Source organism: Chiloscyllium punctatum, chromosome 32, assembly GCF_047496795.1.
Source record: "Chiloscyllium punctatum isolate Juve2018m chromosome 32, sChiPun1.3, whole genome shotgun sequence".
Classification (NCBI taxonomy): domain Eukaryota; kingdom Metazoa; phylum Chordata; class Chondrichthyes; order Orectolobiformes; family Hemiscylliidae; genus Chiloscyllium; species Chiloscyllium punctatum.
Genome location: NC_092770.1, coordinates 43,375,227 through 43,392,311, shown reverse-complemented (window position 1 = coordinate 43,392,311; position 17,085 = coordinate 43,375,227). Strand labels below are relative to the sequence as shown.

At 42.2% G+C, this 17,085-nt stretch overlaps 2 protein-coding genes and 1 pseudogene across 2 annotated transcripts in view; 2 read left to right on the top strand and 1 right to left on the bottom strand.

Annotated features, from left to right (window-relative positions):
* LOC140458111 (peptidyl-prolyl cis-trans isomerase FKBP4-like) overlaps nt 1-15,250 on the bottom strand; it is a 58,260-nt gene extending 43,010 nt beyond the window's left edge. Inside the window, exon 1 of the mRNA XM_072552198.1 lies at nt 15,184-15,250. The gene's annotated coding sequence lies outside the window, so the exon portion shown is untranslated. The remainder of the gene's footprint in view (nt 1-15,183) is intronic.
* On the top strand, nt 3,784-4,375 carry LOC140458291 (RNA-binding protein with multiple splicing 2 pseudogene; annotated as a pseudogene).
* A 34-nt stretch (nt 15,251-15,284) lies between the features above and the next one.
* itfg2 (integrin alpha FG-GAP repeat containing 2) overlaps nt 15,285-17,085 on the top strand; it is an 89,427-nt gene continuing 87,626 nt past the window's right edge. The window contains exons 1-2 of the mRNA XM_072552200.1: nt 15,285-15,463; nt 16,817-16,912. Of these exons, the coding sequence (XP_072408301.1) occupies nt 15,368-15,463; nt 16,817-16,912 (192 nt within the window). The 5' untranslated portion in view covers nt 15,285-15,367. The remainder of the gene's footprint in view (nt 15,464-16,816; nt 16,913-17,085) is intronic.

Sequence of the window (17,085 nt, the reverse complement as noted above, 5' to 3'; positions counted from 1 at the left end):
TGGTAGGTATAGGGAATGCTGGATGACTAAAGAAATTGAGGGTTTGGTTAAGAAAAAGAAGGAAGCATATTTCAGGTACAGATAGGATAGATCGAGTGAATCCTTAGAAGAGTATAAAGAAAGTAGGAGTATATTTAAGAGGGAAATCAGGAGGGCAAACTGGGGACATGAGGTAGCTTTGGTAAATAGAATTAAGGAGAATCCAAAGGGTTTTTACAAATATATTAAGGACAAAAGGGTAACTAGGGAGAGAATAGGGCCCCTCAAAGATCAGCAAGGTGGCCTTTGTGTGGAGCCGCAAAAAATGGGGGAGATACTAAATGAATATTTTGCATCAGTATTTACTGTGGAAAAGGATATGGAAGATATAGACTGTAGGGAAATAGATGGTGACATCTTGCAAAATGTCCAGATTACAGAGGAGGAAGTGCTGAATGTCTTGAAACGGTTAAAGGTGGATAAATCCCCAGGACCTGATCAGGTGTACCCGAGAACTCTGTGGGAAGCTAGAGAAGTGATTGCTGGGCCTCTTGCTGAGATATTTGTATCATCAATAGTCACAGGGGAGGTGCTGGAAGACTGGAGGTTGGCAAGCATGGTGCCACTGTTTAAGAAGAGCGGTAAAGACAAGCCAGGGAAATAAAGACCGGTGAGCCTGACCTCAGTGGAGGGCAAGTTGTTGGAGAGAATCCTGAGGGACAGGATGTACATGTATTTGGAAAGGCAAGGACTGATTCGGGATAGTCAACATGGCTTTGTGCGTGGGAAATCATGTCTCACAAACTTGATTGAGTTTTTTGAAGAAGTAACAAAGAAGATTGATGAGGGCAGAGCAGTAGATGTGATCTATATGGACTTCAGTAAGGCGACCGACAAGATTCCCCATGGTAGACTGATTAGCAAGGTTAGAACTCATGGAATACAGGGAGAGCTAGCATTTGGATACAGAACTGGCTCAAAGGTAGAAGACAGAGGGTGGTGGTGGAGGGTTTGTTTTCAGACTGGAGGCCTGTGACCAGTGGAGTGGCACAAGGATTGGTGCTGGGCCCTCTACTTTTTGTCATTTGGATAAATGATTTGGATGCAAGCATAAGAGGTACAGTTAGTAAGTTTGCAGATGACACCAAAATTGGAGGTGTAGTGGACAGCGAAGAGGGTTACCTCAGATTACAACAAGATCTGGACCAGATGGGCCAATGGGCTGAGAAGTGGCAGATGGAGTTTAACTCAGATAAATGCGAGGTGCTGCATTTTGGGAAAGCAAATCTTAGCAGGACTTATACACTTAATGGTAAGGTCCTAGGGAGTGTTGCTGAACAAAGATACCTTGGAGTGCAGGTTCATTGCTCCTTGAAAGTGGTATCACAGGTAGATAGGATAGTGAAGAAGGTGTTTGGTATGCATTCCTTTATTGGTCAGAGTATTGAGTACACGAGTTGGGAGATTGTGTTGCAGCTGTACAGGAGTTTGGTTAGGCCACTGTTGGAATACTGCATGCAATTCTGGTCTCCTTCCTATTGGGGAGATGTTGTGAAACTTGAAAGGGTTCAGAAAAGATTTACAAGAATGCTGCCAGTGTTGGAGGATCTGAGCTACAAGGAGAGGCTGAACACGCTGGGGCTGTTTTCCGTGGAGCGTTGGAGGCTGAGGGGTGACCTCATAGAGGTTTACAAAATTATGAGGGGCATGGACAGGATAAATAAACTAAGTCTTTTCCCTGGGGTCGGGGAGTCCAGAACTAGAGGGCATAGGTTTAGGGTGATAGGGGAAAGATATTAAAGAGACCTAAGGGGCAAGTTTTTCACGCAGAGGGTGGTACGTGTATGGAATGAGCTGCCAGAGGTTGTGGTGGAGGCTGGAAGAACTGCAATATTTTAAGAGACATTTGGATGGGTATATGAATAGGAAGGGTTTGGAGGGATATGGGCCGGGTGCTGGCAGGTAGGACTAGATTGGGTTGGGATATCTGGTCGGCATGGACGGATTGGACCGAAGGGTCTGTTTCCATGCTGTACATCTCTATGACTGTATGTAAGGATCTGAAGACGGGAACCTTGCATTTGGCGACTAGAATGTGATTCCAACTTCTTGGAGCTTCTAGACAGACTGAGTAAGTGATCGTCTGTGTGACGGTAACATGAGATGGATGAGCCCACTAGGTAAGATTTACCTTGATCGCTCTTGCTAACCTGTCACTCAATCGAATCCTCGTCCCCTAGGACTTTGCAGTGACCGAATCTCTGAGATAACTCACGCACACATATGCTGACGCGTTCATCCAGGGGAGGTTAGGATTCCCCTAGAATTCAGAGGTTAGAATTTTCTAATTGCAGGATTTGAGGCCACGGAACATAGTACATAAGATAAAAGATAACTACTGTGTCTGTCTCAGCCATCCTGTCTTGAACCTGTTGTTAAGAGGGGGAATCCCCCACACAAAGGTCAGGATCCTGAAGTAGGTGCAGAGATTGAGGAAACGATATTCTTATAAAGAGATAAGTTAGAAAGTTGAAACTTTAAAAATGGGACAGATGTTGGATAAATTTGGTGTTGGAACCCCTTTGCATCCGTTATGCTGGGTTGACCCCCAAAATGAGGAGCAGTTCAGGTGACTGTCAGGATGTTTAAATTAAAAATTGGGAAATGAAATTTGGCTGATAGGATAAACGTGGGACTTGGATAAAAGTTTAAAAGCAGAGAAGGCAATTTGGAAACATAATCCAGGGACTAAATGGAAAACTTTAATATCCGCGTGGAGAAGGACTGCTGAGGAAATAACGACTAAATCTAAACAGGCCAGCTGGGAGAATAATGCACAAAGAGGGATTAAAGTGTGCGATCATGAGGAAACCCTAAGTCTTGGGAGTGGGGATTATATTATGAGTAGAGAAAAACAGGAAAAAGTGAGAAAGGAGAGGCAAAATAAGTAATCAGAGTTGAACCGCCAAGCCGGACTATCAAGTGGGAACAAAATGGAGGTATCTCCTGACATTTCTGGTCTGCCAATGTTTCTAGACAATGACACCGACGACCAGCTATGGTCACAGTGTGGATTTCTGACCTCCTCAGTGACATCTATTCAGAACTCACTACATGTCTGAAATCTCCTCAATGCCATCCTCTTCCCCAAGCAACTGGCCATAATCAAATGTGCTGCTCATGTAATGGGCAATACGGACACCAGCAATGGCAATGCCAGAGCTGATTGAGCTCCAATAAAGCAGCAACAGCCCGCAATTTTATTGTGTCCTCTGTGAACCGGCAGGTGCTAAGTTGATCACCTGCCTCAAACAACGGGCAAACCAGACATTGTCACTGTGCAGCGTTTAAAGGGGGATGCCCCGACCCAGAAAAACAAATGTGGAAGATGCATGGATGTTCGTACTCTGCGTCAAAAGGCCTCTGGATTACTCCAGTTGGCCAAATGTGTATACCTGATGCTTTCTGACTGTCTTCACACTGATACCCACCTTGGCAAGGAGGGAAAGAGAGAGGAAATGCATAGATGCTTTCAGCAGCTAATATTGTCTCTAAGATTTCTCTATTCACAGGTAAAGCATGCTTTCGGATCACTGTCTGCCCCTCCACAACTCGATCCAGGCCCCACTCCATTTACCCAGCCCTCTGGAAATGTTATCATTGCTCACTCAGCGCCAAGTCACATTCCTGGGAACTTTGCTCAGCGCTTCTGATAGATAATTGACCCCAGAACATATCACACCTATTCTGGTGACCTTCTGCTCTCCCAGCGCCAGCACCATCTGCCCAGAGTAGGGGGACACAATGGATTCAATCAGCTCCCCAGTCATCAGCACGAAAAGAGATGAAGCTAACAATGATGAAGAGGAATCCATACACCTTTTGTCAGTGGCCTTCCTATGGATATTAAACCATGTGAGCTTTACCTTCTCTTTCAACCATTTAAAGGATTTGAAGGTTCACCGATCAAGCTAACATCAAAACAGCCAGTTGGCTTTGTTATTTCTGACAGTAGAGCAGGAGCAAAAGCAAAGAATGCATTAAATGACATTTGATTTGATCCCGAAATTACTCAAACTCTCTGGTTGGAATTTGCAAAGGCGAACACTAAGATGGCCAAAAGCAAACACCTAACCCCACAAATATGCACCCTGCTTTGGGAGCACACTTCATTGCACGGGACCGCTATGACCTTACAGGAATAGCACTGATCGTTACATCTCCAGAAGCCTGGGTTGCCTATCCACTGTACACAACAGAACTGACCCCTGCCATTCCACATAATGCATTCACCTACACTGCTGCTGCAAGTACAGCTGCCACACTTCATGCTCAGATGTGCTAATATCCTCCATCTGAAGCATCACCGCAAGGATGGAAGTCTTGTCAGTTTTAAGTATTTAACTGCCCTTATCCAAGAATTCAGACTTCTCCAGAGAGTGATGTGCAAGGACAAACTGGATTTTGTTTTCAGGTTGGACTTTACTGAAAGAGATTTTGGATAACTGGCTCATTTCTACTCAACTTGGAGATAGAGTGGTCACTAAGCACTGTGGATTTAAGAACCCTACTGGGTGAACACGTTTTTTTCCATGTGGGAGGATCCTATTTACTCCATAGACTAGTAATTTTTGTTGTTACAATCATTGTATGTTATAACAACAATGCTTAAATACTGGCTGTCAGATTCTTATGAATAAGCCGGTAGAGCCTATTTCAGCCCCATTTGGTTGGTTATCATGGAGTGATAAAAGGCAGGAATGAGATCTTAAAGGGTTAATTTGTTCTGCTGACATCTAAGAAATTGGATGTCCGGGGAGAGGGCTGGGGCTGGGGCTGGGAGTGTTTTCTGTCTTGTAGGCAGGATGTGACAATGTGTAAATGCTGCAGTTTAAGGAATAACCTAATCACACATTGTCTTTGGGTAGCATGTGACTACGGGGTTGTGTCTTGCATGCATATCTGACTGTAATGTAAAACCTTGTATAAAGGGAGGACAGTTCCCTTGTTCAGACAGCCTCACTTGACACGCTCTGCAAGAATCCTAAAGAATGTTAAGTGATCCTCCAAAAGCTGGTACTTGCTTAAATAAATCGTGGCTGTTCACAGAAGTTGGCGTATTGCAGTTGCATCAAGCGTGTTAGAATCTCACACAGAGATCTCAATAGTACGAAAGATGAGAGCTCAAGTGTAGGAAATTGGACAGTGAATCCAGGGTAACTGTAGAATTTTCAATTAAGGAAAAGGGAGACGTATTGGAAGCACTTCTGTGTCAGAACAGATGTGATAGAGAAGAAAGTGGCCTTCTATTAAGTGAAGTGGGATGAAGTGTAATCATGGTGGCTGTGAAAGTAAGTGGCCTTACCAGAAGGTCATTGGCAAATCAGATTAGGTAAATGAATGCATGGCTCAAAGATTGGTATGGGAGAAATTCTGGTTTGTGAGGTCCTGGCATCAATATTGGAGAAAGTGGGTTCTGTACCAGATATAGATCTGAACAGGATGGTCTCAACCTAAAACAGGCTAGGGCTGATGCTCTTGCCAATTGCATAACTACCAAGTAAAAAAAGTGTAGAAATTGAAACCAGGTGATCTCATTGACTGAGGCTGTTATTGGTTTATTAACGGGCCAAATCAGGAAAGTCCTGACTGACCGATATAACTAGGAGATAAACCAGGCTTCTATATAAAAAAATAAACAGGAGATTTAGAATCTCCTCAGTTTAGGAGACTGACTCTAAAAAAAACAAAAAAAGTGAGGAGATTAGAATCTCCTGAGTTGAGGTGACTGACTCCAAGCTGGCTGGCAATGGCCAGTCTATTGTGCACAAGTAAATAAAGGGTGATTTGGTGGTGGGATACCAGCCTGTGTGCAGTTATTTCAAGAGGATTTTAGAATAAACAGTGGAGCAAGGCATCAAATTTAGGATTATGTGGTAACAAGTAGAGTCAAGGCCAAAGGGAAATCTATTAATATGGGAAATGGTAAATAGACCTTGACAGATTTCTACTCTCCATCCCATCCTTAGAGTGAACCAACAGATTAAACTAGAAGTTATAAAGAAATTATAAAGCTAAAAGTACTGTAACTGAATGCACAGAGCATCCATAACAAATCAGATGAACTGACAGAATAAATAAATAGGTATGATCTGGCAGCCATTACAGAGAAATGGCTGAAGGATTACATGAACTGGAACTGAATCTTGTCTGGTAAAGGATATTTAAGGAGGTCAGAAATCTATAAGAAGTTGGAGGGATGGCTCTGTCAGCTAATTATTGTCTTAGTGCAATAGCAAGGGATAACCTAAGTTAACCTTGAAATGATTTGGATGGAGGAATAATAAAAGCAACAAGTCACTTATGGGAGTACTGTATCAACCTCCTAACAGCAACTACATAGTAGGGTGAAACATACAGGAAGAAATTATTAGAGAATGTCAGAAAGGTACAGTATTAGTCATTGGATATTTTAATCTACCTATTTAGCAATGGACAAAAATTAATCTGAATGGAGTGGGAAGTAAAAACTCAAAACGCAGAAAAGAAGCTTCAGCAACTGAATGAGTTTATGTTATTCAGATATTTTAACCCATGAAGGTCAGATCTGCAAAATGAGATGAGATGGGCAGTTCATATAATATTTCTGGGATAGTTTCTTTCGAATAGAATATTCTGGAGCTGACCAGAGGACAGGCTGTACTAGACCTGGTATGGTGCAACAATAAGGAGCTGAAACTATTTTAAAATAAAATTAATTAAAGGCAAGAATGCAGAGCTGGTTACAGAGAACTGGCAGATTAAGTTAAAACACAAGTCAATAGAGATATAGTAGCAGGCATTTAAGGGGCTATTTAAAAACATACAGAATATATTCCAAAGTGTCAGGGCTCTTGTGGTGTAGTTCTGGCATCCCTAATTCTAGGCCAGAGGTGTGTCATAGCATGTCTGAAGATTTGTAGCTCAGGTTGAGGTTCGGAATGTAGGTTTGCTCGCTGAGCTGGAAGGTTCGTTTTCAGATTTTTTGTCACCATACTAGGTAACATCTTCAGTGAGCCTCCGGACAAAGCATTGCTGATGATTCCTGCTTTCTATGTTTAGGTTGGTGATGTCATTTCCTGTTATTTTTCTCAGAGGGTGGTAAATGGGGTCCAGTCAATGTGTTTATTGATAGAGTTCTGTTGGAGTAGAGTCATAGTGCTGAGCCATGCTTCTAGGAATTCTCCTGCATGTCTCTGTTTGGCTTGTCCTAGGATGGATGTATTGTCCCAGTCAAAGTGGTGTCCTTCCTTATCTGTATGTAAGGATACTAGTGAGAGAGGGTCATGTCCTTTTGTGGCTAGTTGATGTTCATGATTCCTGGTGGCTAGTTTTCTGCCTGTTTGTCCAATGTAGTGTTTGTTACAGTTCTTGCAAGGTATTTTGTAAGTGACAATAGTTTTGCTCGTTGTCTGTATAGGGTCTTTCAGGTTCATTAGCTGCTGTTTTACTGTCTTGGGGATTTGTGAGCTACCATGATGCCAAGGGGTCTGAGTAGTCTGGCAGTCATTTCTCAGATGTCTTTGATGTAGGGGAGAGTGGCTAGGGTTTCTGGACATATTTTGTCTGCTTGTTTGGGTTTGTTGCTGAGAGATCAGCGGACTGTGTTCACTGGGTACCCATTCTTTTTGAATAAACTGTATAGGTGATTTTTCTCTGCTCTGCATAGTTCCTCTGTGCTGCAGTGTGTGTTGGCTCGTTGAAATAATGTTCTGATGTAGCTTTGTTTGTGGGTGTTGGGCTGATTGCTTCTGTAGTTCAACATTTGGTCCATATGTGCTGTTTTCCTGTAGAAGCTGGTTTGAAGTTCCCCATTGGCTGTTTGCTCTACTGTGACATTTAGAAATGGGTGTTTGTTGTTTTCCTCCTCTTTAGTGTATTTTATGTAATAAACCCAAACAAGCAAACAAAATGCATCCAAAAGCCCGAGCCACTCTCCCCTACATCAAAGACATCTTGAAAATGACTGCCAGACTACTCAGAACCCTTGGCATCATGATAGCCCACAAACCTACCAACACACTAAAACAGCAGTTAATGAACTTGAAAGACCCCATCCAGACAACAAGCAAAACTAATGTCATTTACAAAATACCGTGCAAGAACTGTAACAAACACTACCTTGGACAAACAAGCAGAAAACTAGCCACCAGGATACATGAACATCAACTAGCCACAAAACGACATGATTCTGTCTCACTAGTATTCTTACATACAGATGAGGAAGGACACCACTTCGACTGGGACAAGCCAAATGTATGCGAATTCCTAGAAGCATGGCATTTATAACCGGAACTCTATCAACAAACACATTGACTTGGACCCCATTTACCACCCCCTGAGAAAAACACAGGAACTGACATCACCACAGCAAATGACATCACCAACCCAAACATATAAATAGAAAGCAGGAATCATCAGCAGTGCTTCGTCTGGAGGCTCACTGAAGATGTTTACCTAGTATGGTGACGAAACGTCTGCAAATGAACCTTCCAGCTCAGTGAGCGAACCTATATCTATACTGAAGAGGTGTATTTCCAGAAGGCACTTGATAACTTGCCAAAAAGATTAATGTGGAAAATAAAAGTTCATGGTGTACTGCCATAGATGATTGGCTGGCTAATAGAAAGCGGAGAGTAAACATAAATGGATCATTTTCAGGTTGATAAGATGTAATGAGTGGTGTGCCACAGGAATCAGTGCTGGAATCTCAACTGTTTGCACGTTATGTAAGTAACTTGATTGAAGGCACAGCAGCATAGTTGAAAAATTTGCTGATGACAGAAATAGGAAAGTTTTTGAAAAGGATGTACAAGTGCTATAAAAGATAGATTGTGAGTGGGCAAAGATATGGCAAATGTGGTAAAATGCAAAATTGTCCATTTCTGCAGTAAGGATTAAAAAACTTATCAAAACAGTGAAGAATTTCAGAGCTCTGAGGTGCAAAGGGATCTGGGTGTCCGAGAGCACGTATCACAAAATTTTAATATATAGATACAGCAAACTTTTAGTAAAATTAAGTGTGTTTTCATTTATCATGAGAGAAACTGAATACAAAAGTAGGAAGGTTACATTTCAGTTATGCAGAGGCTTAGTGAGGCTACAAATAGAGCACTATGCATTCTTATTGAAGGAAGGATGTAAATACGTTGGAAGCAATTTAAAGAAGGTTTACCTGGAGTGGGAGTGTTGTCTTGCGAGGAAATGTTGGATAAGCTAGGTGCATATCTGCTGGAGATTAGAAGAATAAGAGACAGCTTGATTGAAACAATTAAGTCCTGAGGGGTCATGACAGTGTAGATGTGGATAAAATGCTTATTAAGAATCAGATAAGTTAATTGCTGTTTTAAGTGTGTCCAATAGAAAGGCTGTAGTAGTGAGTAGAGTGGGTTCTTTCTTGATTATATATTTTTGGAGATATGTCTCTTGATTAAACTTAAAATATAAGCCATAACTATTAATTTAACCTGGGACAGTGTTTTGGAGAGGAATAAGACGGTGTTATTTTCTGGGTCAGTAGATTGTGAAGGAGCAAAAATGGCCTTTGTAGTGATATGTACTTTTCGTCTGATGTGGGAGTTTAAAGAGAGTTTAAGGGATATATCTGCCATAAATGCTGCTAGCTGCAAATCTTATCAGATCGAATGGATTGGTTGGACAGACAGTTAGAAGCAATGAGGAATTTGCAACAGCAACAGTATGTGAAGGATAGCAGTTATCGGAAGGGGGGGAAAGTCTCAGATACAGTCACATGGGTGGGTTAACTCCAGGAAAGGGAAGAGAGGTAGGCACCTAGGGCAGGAGTATTTTGTGGATATGCCCATTTAAAACAGGTATGCTGTTTTGGATAATGTAGAGGGTGATGGATTCTCAGGGGAATGTATCACAAACTGCCAAGTTTCTGGTATTGAGACGAGTTCTAATGCAACAAGGGGTATGTCGGCTTCTAAGAGATCAATTGTGTTAGGGGATTCTGTAGTCAGAGATACAGACAGACGTTTCTGTGGCCAGTAGCTAAAAAGCAGAATGGTGTGTTGCTTCCCTGGTGCCAGGATCAAGGAGAGGGTGCAGAATGTTCTCATGGGGGAGAGGGGCCAGCAGGAGGTCATTGTCTACATTGGAACCAACAACATAGGAAGGGAAAAGGCTGAGATTCTGAAGGGAGATTACAGGGAGTTCGGCAGACATTTAAAAAGGAGGTCCACGAGAGTAGTAATATCTGGATTACTCTCGGTGCTACGAGCTAGTGAGTTCAGGAACAGGAGGATAGAGCAGGTGAATGCATGGCTGAGGAGCTGGTGTATGGGAGAAGGATTCACATTTTTGGATCATTGGAATCTCTTTTGGGGTGGAAGTGACCTGTACAAGAAGGACAGATTGCACCTAAATTGGAAGGGAACTAATATACTGGCAGGGAAATTTGCTAGAACTGTTTGGGATGATTTAAACTAGTAAGGTGGGGGGGGGGGGGGGGGGTGGGACCCAGGGAGATATTGAGGAAAGAGATTGATCTGAGACGGGTACAGCTGAGAACAGAAGCGACTCAAACATTCAGGGCAGGCAGGGACAAGGTAGGACTAATAAATTAATCTGCATTTATATCAATGCAAGGGGCCTAACAGGGAAGGCAGATTAACTCAGGGCATGGTTAGGAACATGGGACTGGGATATCATAGCAATTACAGAAACATGGCTCAGGGAAGGGCAGGACTGGCAGTTTAATGTTCCAAGATACAAATGCTACAGGAAAGATAGAAAGGGAGGCAAGAGAGGAGGGGGAGTGGCATTTTTGATAAGGGATAGTATTATAGCTGTGCTGAGGGAGGATATTCCCAGAAATACATCCTGGGAAGTTATTTGAGTGGAACTGGATGTGAACGGGGTGATCACCTTATTGGGATTGTATTACAGACCCCCTAATAGTCAGAGAGAAATTGAGAAACAAACGTGTAAGGAGATCTCAGCTATCTGTAAGAATAATAGGGTAGTTATAGTAGAAGATATTAACTTTCGAAAAATAGACTGGCACTGCCATTCTATTAGATTTAAAATAGTGATGGAAAAGGATAGACCAGATCTAAAAGTTGAAGTTCTAAATTGGAGAAAGGCCAATTTTGATGGTATTAGGCAAGAACTTTCGAAAGCTGACTGGGGGCAGATGTTCGCACGTAAAGGGATGGCTGGAAAATGGGAAGCCTTCAGAAAAGAGATAACAAGAATCCAGAGAAAATATATTCCTGTCAGGGTGAAAGGCGAGGCTGGTAGGTGGACAGAATGCTGGATGACTAAAGAAATTGAGGGTTTGGTTAAGAAAAGAAGGAAGCATGTATCAAGTATAGACAGGATAGATCGAGTGAATCCTTAGAGTATAAAAGAAGTAGGAGTATACTTCAGAAGGAAATCAGGAGGGCAAAAAGGGGACATGAGGTAGCTTTGGCAAATAAAATTAAAAAGAATCCAAAGGATTTTTACAAATATATTAAGGACAAAAGGGTAACTAGGGAGAGAATAGGGCCCCTCAAAAACCAGCAAGGCGGCCTTTGTCTGGAGCCGTAGAAAATGGGAGAGATACTAAATGAGTGTTTTGCATCAGTATTTACTGTGGAAAAGGATATGGAAGATACAGACTGTAGGGAAATAGCTGGTGGCATCGTGCAAAATGTCCAGATTACAGAGGAGGAAGTGCTGGATGTCTTGAAACTGGTAAAGGTGGATAAATCCCTACGACCTGATCAGGTGTACCCAAGAACTCTGTGGGAAGCTAGAGAAGTGATTGCCGGGCCTCTTGCTGAGATATTTGTATCATTGATAGTCAAAGGTGAGATGCCGGAAGACTGTAGGTTGGCAAACGTGGTGCCACTATTTAAGAAGGGCGGTAAGTAAAGCCAGGGAACGATAGACCAGTGAGCCTGACTTTGGTGGAGGGCAAGTTGTTGGAGGAAATCCTGAGGGACAGGATGTACATGCATTTGGAAAGGCAAGGACTGATTAGGGATAGTCAACATGGCTTTGTGCCTGGGAAATCATGTCTCACAAACTTGATCAAGTTTTTTGTAGAAGTAACAAAGAGGATTGATGAGGGCAGGGCGGTAGATGTGATCTATATGGACTTCAGTAAGGCATTCAACAAGGTTTCCCATGGGAGACTGGTTAGCAAGGTTAGATCTCATGGAATACAGGGAGAGCTAGCCATTCGGATGCAGAACTGGTTCAAAGGTAGAAGACTGAGGGTGGTGGTGAAGGGATGTTTTTCAGACTGGAGGCCTGTGACCATTGGAGTGCCACAAGGTTCGGTTCTGGGTCCTCTACATTTTGTTATTTACATAAATGATTTGGATGCGAGCATAAGAGGTACAGTTAGTAAGTTTGCAGATGACACCAAAATTGGAGGTGTAGTGGACAGCGAAGAGGGTTAGCTCAGATTACAACAGGATCTTGACCAGATGTGCCAATGGGCTGAGACGTGGCAGATGGAGTTTAAGTCAGATAAATGTGAGGTGCTGCATTTTTCGAAAGCAAATCTTAGCAGGACTTATACACTTAATGGTAAGGTCCTAGGGAGTGTTGCTGAAGAAAGAGAACTCGGTTTGCAGATTCATAGCTCCTTGAAAGTGGAGTCGCAGGTAGATAGGATAGTGAAGAAGGCGTTTCATTTATTGGTCAGAGTATTGAGCACAGGAGCTGGGAGGTCATGTTGCGGCTGTACAGGACATTGGTTAGGCCACTGTTGGAATATTGCGTGCAATTGTGGTCTCCTTCCTATTGGGGAGATGTTGTGAAACTTGAAAGGGTTCAGAAAAGATTTACAAGGATGTTGTCAGGGTTCAAGGATTTGAGCTATTGGGAGAGGCTGAACAGGCTGGGGCTGTTTTCTCTGGAGCGTCGGAGGCTGAGGGGCGACCTTACAGTGGTTTACAAAATTATGAGGGGCATGGATAGGGTAAATAGGCAAAGTCTTTTCCCTGGGGTCGGGGAGTCCAGAACTAGAGGGCATAGGTTTAGGGTGAGAGGGGAAAGATATAAAAGAAACCTAAGGGGAAACGTTTTCACACAGAGGGTGGTACAGGTATGGAATGAGCTGCCAGATGAAGTGGTGGAGGCTGGCACAATTGCAACATTTGAGAGGCATTTGGATGTGTATATGAATCGGAAGGGTTTGGAAGGATATGGGCTGGGTGCTGGCAGGTGGGACTAGATTGGGTTGGGATATCTGGTCGGAATGGACGGGTTGGACCGAAGGTCTGTTTCCACGCTTTACATCTCTATGACTCTATGAATCTAAAACTGGGAGTCACAATTTAAAAATCAGGCATTGCTCATTTAAAACAGATTAAATTAATTTGTTTCTGAGGGTCGTAAGTCTTTGGAACTTTTTCATCATAAAAAGGAGATGAAAATCGGGTCCTTGATTATTTTTAAGGTAGAGATAGATACGTAGATTCTTAATAATCAAGGTTTTTAGGGCAGGTGGGAATGTAGATTTGACATCAAGATCATGGCTGATCTGATCGTTAAATGATGGAGCAGGCTTGAGGGGCTGAATATTTCCTTCTGCTTCATGTTTTCATTCCCTTATAAGAAATTGGTTGACTGTCCAGGAATGGAGATGAAGAACTTGAGCAAGAGAAGGGAAGAATCCAAGATGAACCATAGAAAGATGAGGAAAGGGTGGAAATCAGAAGTAAAGTTAATGAGATTTTTTAGTTCTGAGTGGTATTGATACAGTCAACGTGTGGGGCGAAAAGGTTGGGGAGAGGACTTTTTTTTAAAAAGGACTTTTATCACAAAGTAGGTATATACATGAGTCCTGCACGATCCAACAGTGAGGCTTTCATAGGATGAAAGTGAGTGGAGTCAAAGCAGTCATTTCAATGAGAAAGGAAGATTTATATTCATACAAAGCCTCTCCTGACCTCAGCATGCCCCAAAACCCTTTACACGTCACAAGACATTAATTGGTTGTATCAACCTTATAATATAGAAAAGATGATGTGGAGGTGCCACTGTTGGACTGGGGTGGATAAAGTTAAAAATCACACAACACCAGGTTATAGTCCAACAAGTTTATTTGGAAGTAATAGCTTTTGGACCGCTGCTCCTTCATCAGATAGCTGATGAAGGAGCAGTGCTCCGAAAGCTATTACTCCCAAATAAACCTGTTGGAGTATAACCTGGTGTTGTGTGATTTTTAACAATGCTGAATATAGCAGTCAATTTACATGCAACAAGCTCTCACAAGCAACAATATAACAAACTGGATTAGTGGTCCTGGAAGAGCACAGTAGTTCAGGCAGCATTCAACGAGCAGCGAAATCGACGTTTCGGGCAATAGCCCTTCATCAGGAATAAAGCTGAAGGGCTTTTGCCCGAAACGTCCATTTCGCTGCTCGTTGGATGCTGCCTGAACTGCTGTGCTCTTCCAGCACCACTAATCCAGTATTTGCTTTCCAGCATCTGCAGTCATTGTTTTTACCTCATTGTTTTTACCTCATATAACAAACTGGTACAGTGTAAATGGTTTGCTTTTTAAACTAATGTTGATTAAGGGATAAATATTGACCAGAACACCAGGATTAATGCCCCTGCTCCTCTTCCATATAGTATAATGGGATCTTTTATATCCACCTAATAACAACAGCAGAAATAGTCTGGATTTAAATATTTCATCCAAAAAATATCACCTCTAGCAGTGGAGCATTCCCTTAAAAATCTAGTGGAGGACTCATCCAGTGAAGCAGAGGGCTCGCAGATCCTGTTTTTGGGTTGAGACTGGAGGTGTAAAGTAACTAAACATTCAAGGCGACAAAAAGAGACAAAAAGCTGGAAACCCGTCGTGTAGGATTGTCTGAATAGTCGCAGACGTGGGTAGGAAGAGATTAGACAAAGGAAGAATTAAATCAAAGGAAAAACCAACTTTAAATTTTAAGAATAAAACAGAAAATCTCAAAGATTGAAGAAATATTAAAAGAATGTAGAATCCTTTCATGCGGCAATGCATATCATTTATTTTTCTCCTGAGCTTCAAGTAAGCCTCGTCCCCCAAAATAGCCACAATGTAGCAGCAATATTTATTCTAATTCTACATTGTCCGATCAGTCAAGTTAATCAACGCTGTATCATCTACAATTATCATAGGTACAAATGTAACCATGTTCACTCTCGTACCTGTCAATTCCCTTCTCCCTTCGATGCTCCACCTCCACTATGTTGTCACGCCTGCCGTAAACCGCACCGCCGGATGGACTGCTGTAAAAACAAAGCCTGCCCATTGTCGTGCAACCTCGCTGTAACCATGGAGATGGCCAGAATCCACCGCGCTCGAGCCGGGGCGTGGGCCTGAGCCTGAGGGATGCGGTCGGTCAGTTATGTGGAGAGAGTGGCACTGGACTTCAGTGGAAACCTGTTCACACAGGCCATCTGCTTGGGAGACACCGACAACGACGGGGTAGGTGTTTTGGTACATCCCTGCCTCCACACTTTCCAGACAAGACAATGGCCATGGCGATTGTTGCATTGGCGAACCGTTAACACTACAAAACACTATTGCTAATCTGTTCGGAGATATTGTTACTGACACCTAGAACAGGTGACACTTAAAGCACAACAACTTAACAGGAAATATACCAGCGACAGGCTGAAACTCCCTCTGTTAGTAGGTATATCAATGACCAGCTGGGAGCTTCTCTATTAATAAGAATTGCAGCAGTGGGTTTTATGAGAATTGTGCCCGTGATATGACAGATCCAGATATTTACAGAAACTGTTGCAGTTCTGGCTAGCGCCTTTTATTGCAAGAACTCGACTGGAACAAGCTGGAAGTTTGATTTATTGGAGCGCCACTATGATAGACATGGGCTTGTTTTGTTGCTAAGATTGTACTTGTTATAAGACCATAGCTCTTAATTCCTTGTGACATCAAAGAATGGGATTCTGCTTTAAAGGGAATATGATAGTGGCAAGCCTGAACTTTCTCTGTTGTTAAGGGAGAGGACCAGTGATGGTCACGAATCCTTATTCATCGGGATTATTTTAGTGACTAGCTGACACCTTTTTCTAGTGACTGCTTCTCCAGGAGTGATAGGTATAACAGAGAAAATTCAGTAAGTGCACATTTCACAGGAATTGTATTTGTGACCTACAGCAATCCCATCAATTTTCAAAATACCAGGACAACTTGTGTTTGGTAAAATATAAAAATGCCTCCCCAGTATTCTCTGTTTTGGCATGAACTGTACCACTGGTCAGTTAGAGCTTTCTAAACAGTATTGATAGGAACAATGCCATTGATGGACCCGACCCATGGCTGTGAAATTGAGAGGCTCAGATCACTTTATTAAGCAGGGGTAGGTCAGGCACACCTCTACCTGTAGGAAATATGCCAGTTATTAGGCTGGATGGATCTATGGGACCTGTTGGATGGTCTGTGCCACTGGTGAACCCAATTAGAGGAACTGTCACAGGGTGGGACCTCTTCTCTTTACAAGAATTGCACTATTTATGAACTGAGGTTATTTCTGTTAACAGGAACTGTAGCTGTGACAAATGGGATGTATTTTATGCAGACTTTTTGAATTGCGAGCCACAATTGATCAAGAAGCATAACTTTAAAATTTTTAAAAACACACTATCAAAAAAGCAATATAAATTCAGTTCTAATTGAGACTGTCAGCTTTTTGGTCTTTGCCATAAAGTTCTTTGAAAACAAAGTTTAACCTAAAGCAAAAATGTTTTTAGAAGGAAGCTAATGGCAATGAATCATTCAATGATTACTTTAATTTTCCTTCTGATTTTGTTGCAGTTAAATGAGCTTGTGGTTGGGGATACCAATGGGAAACTGTATGTGTATAAGGGTGATGACTGCAAGCCATGGCTTACCCGATCTTGTATAGGAATGGTATGTATTAAGCCCTTGCTATTGGATTTTCTTTTTTGCTATTAAAACAGTCTGATTCATTTTAATCTTTTCTCCCCTTTTCTACTCATTTAAGTATTAAAAAGAATAGAAATTTTAGAAGTCTGAAATGAGAAATATATCTGCACCGATTATTTTCATTACTTTTTTCTTTA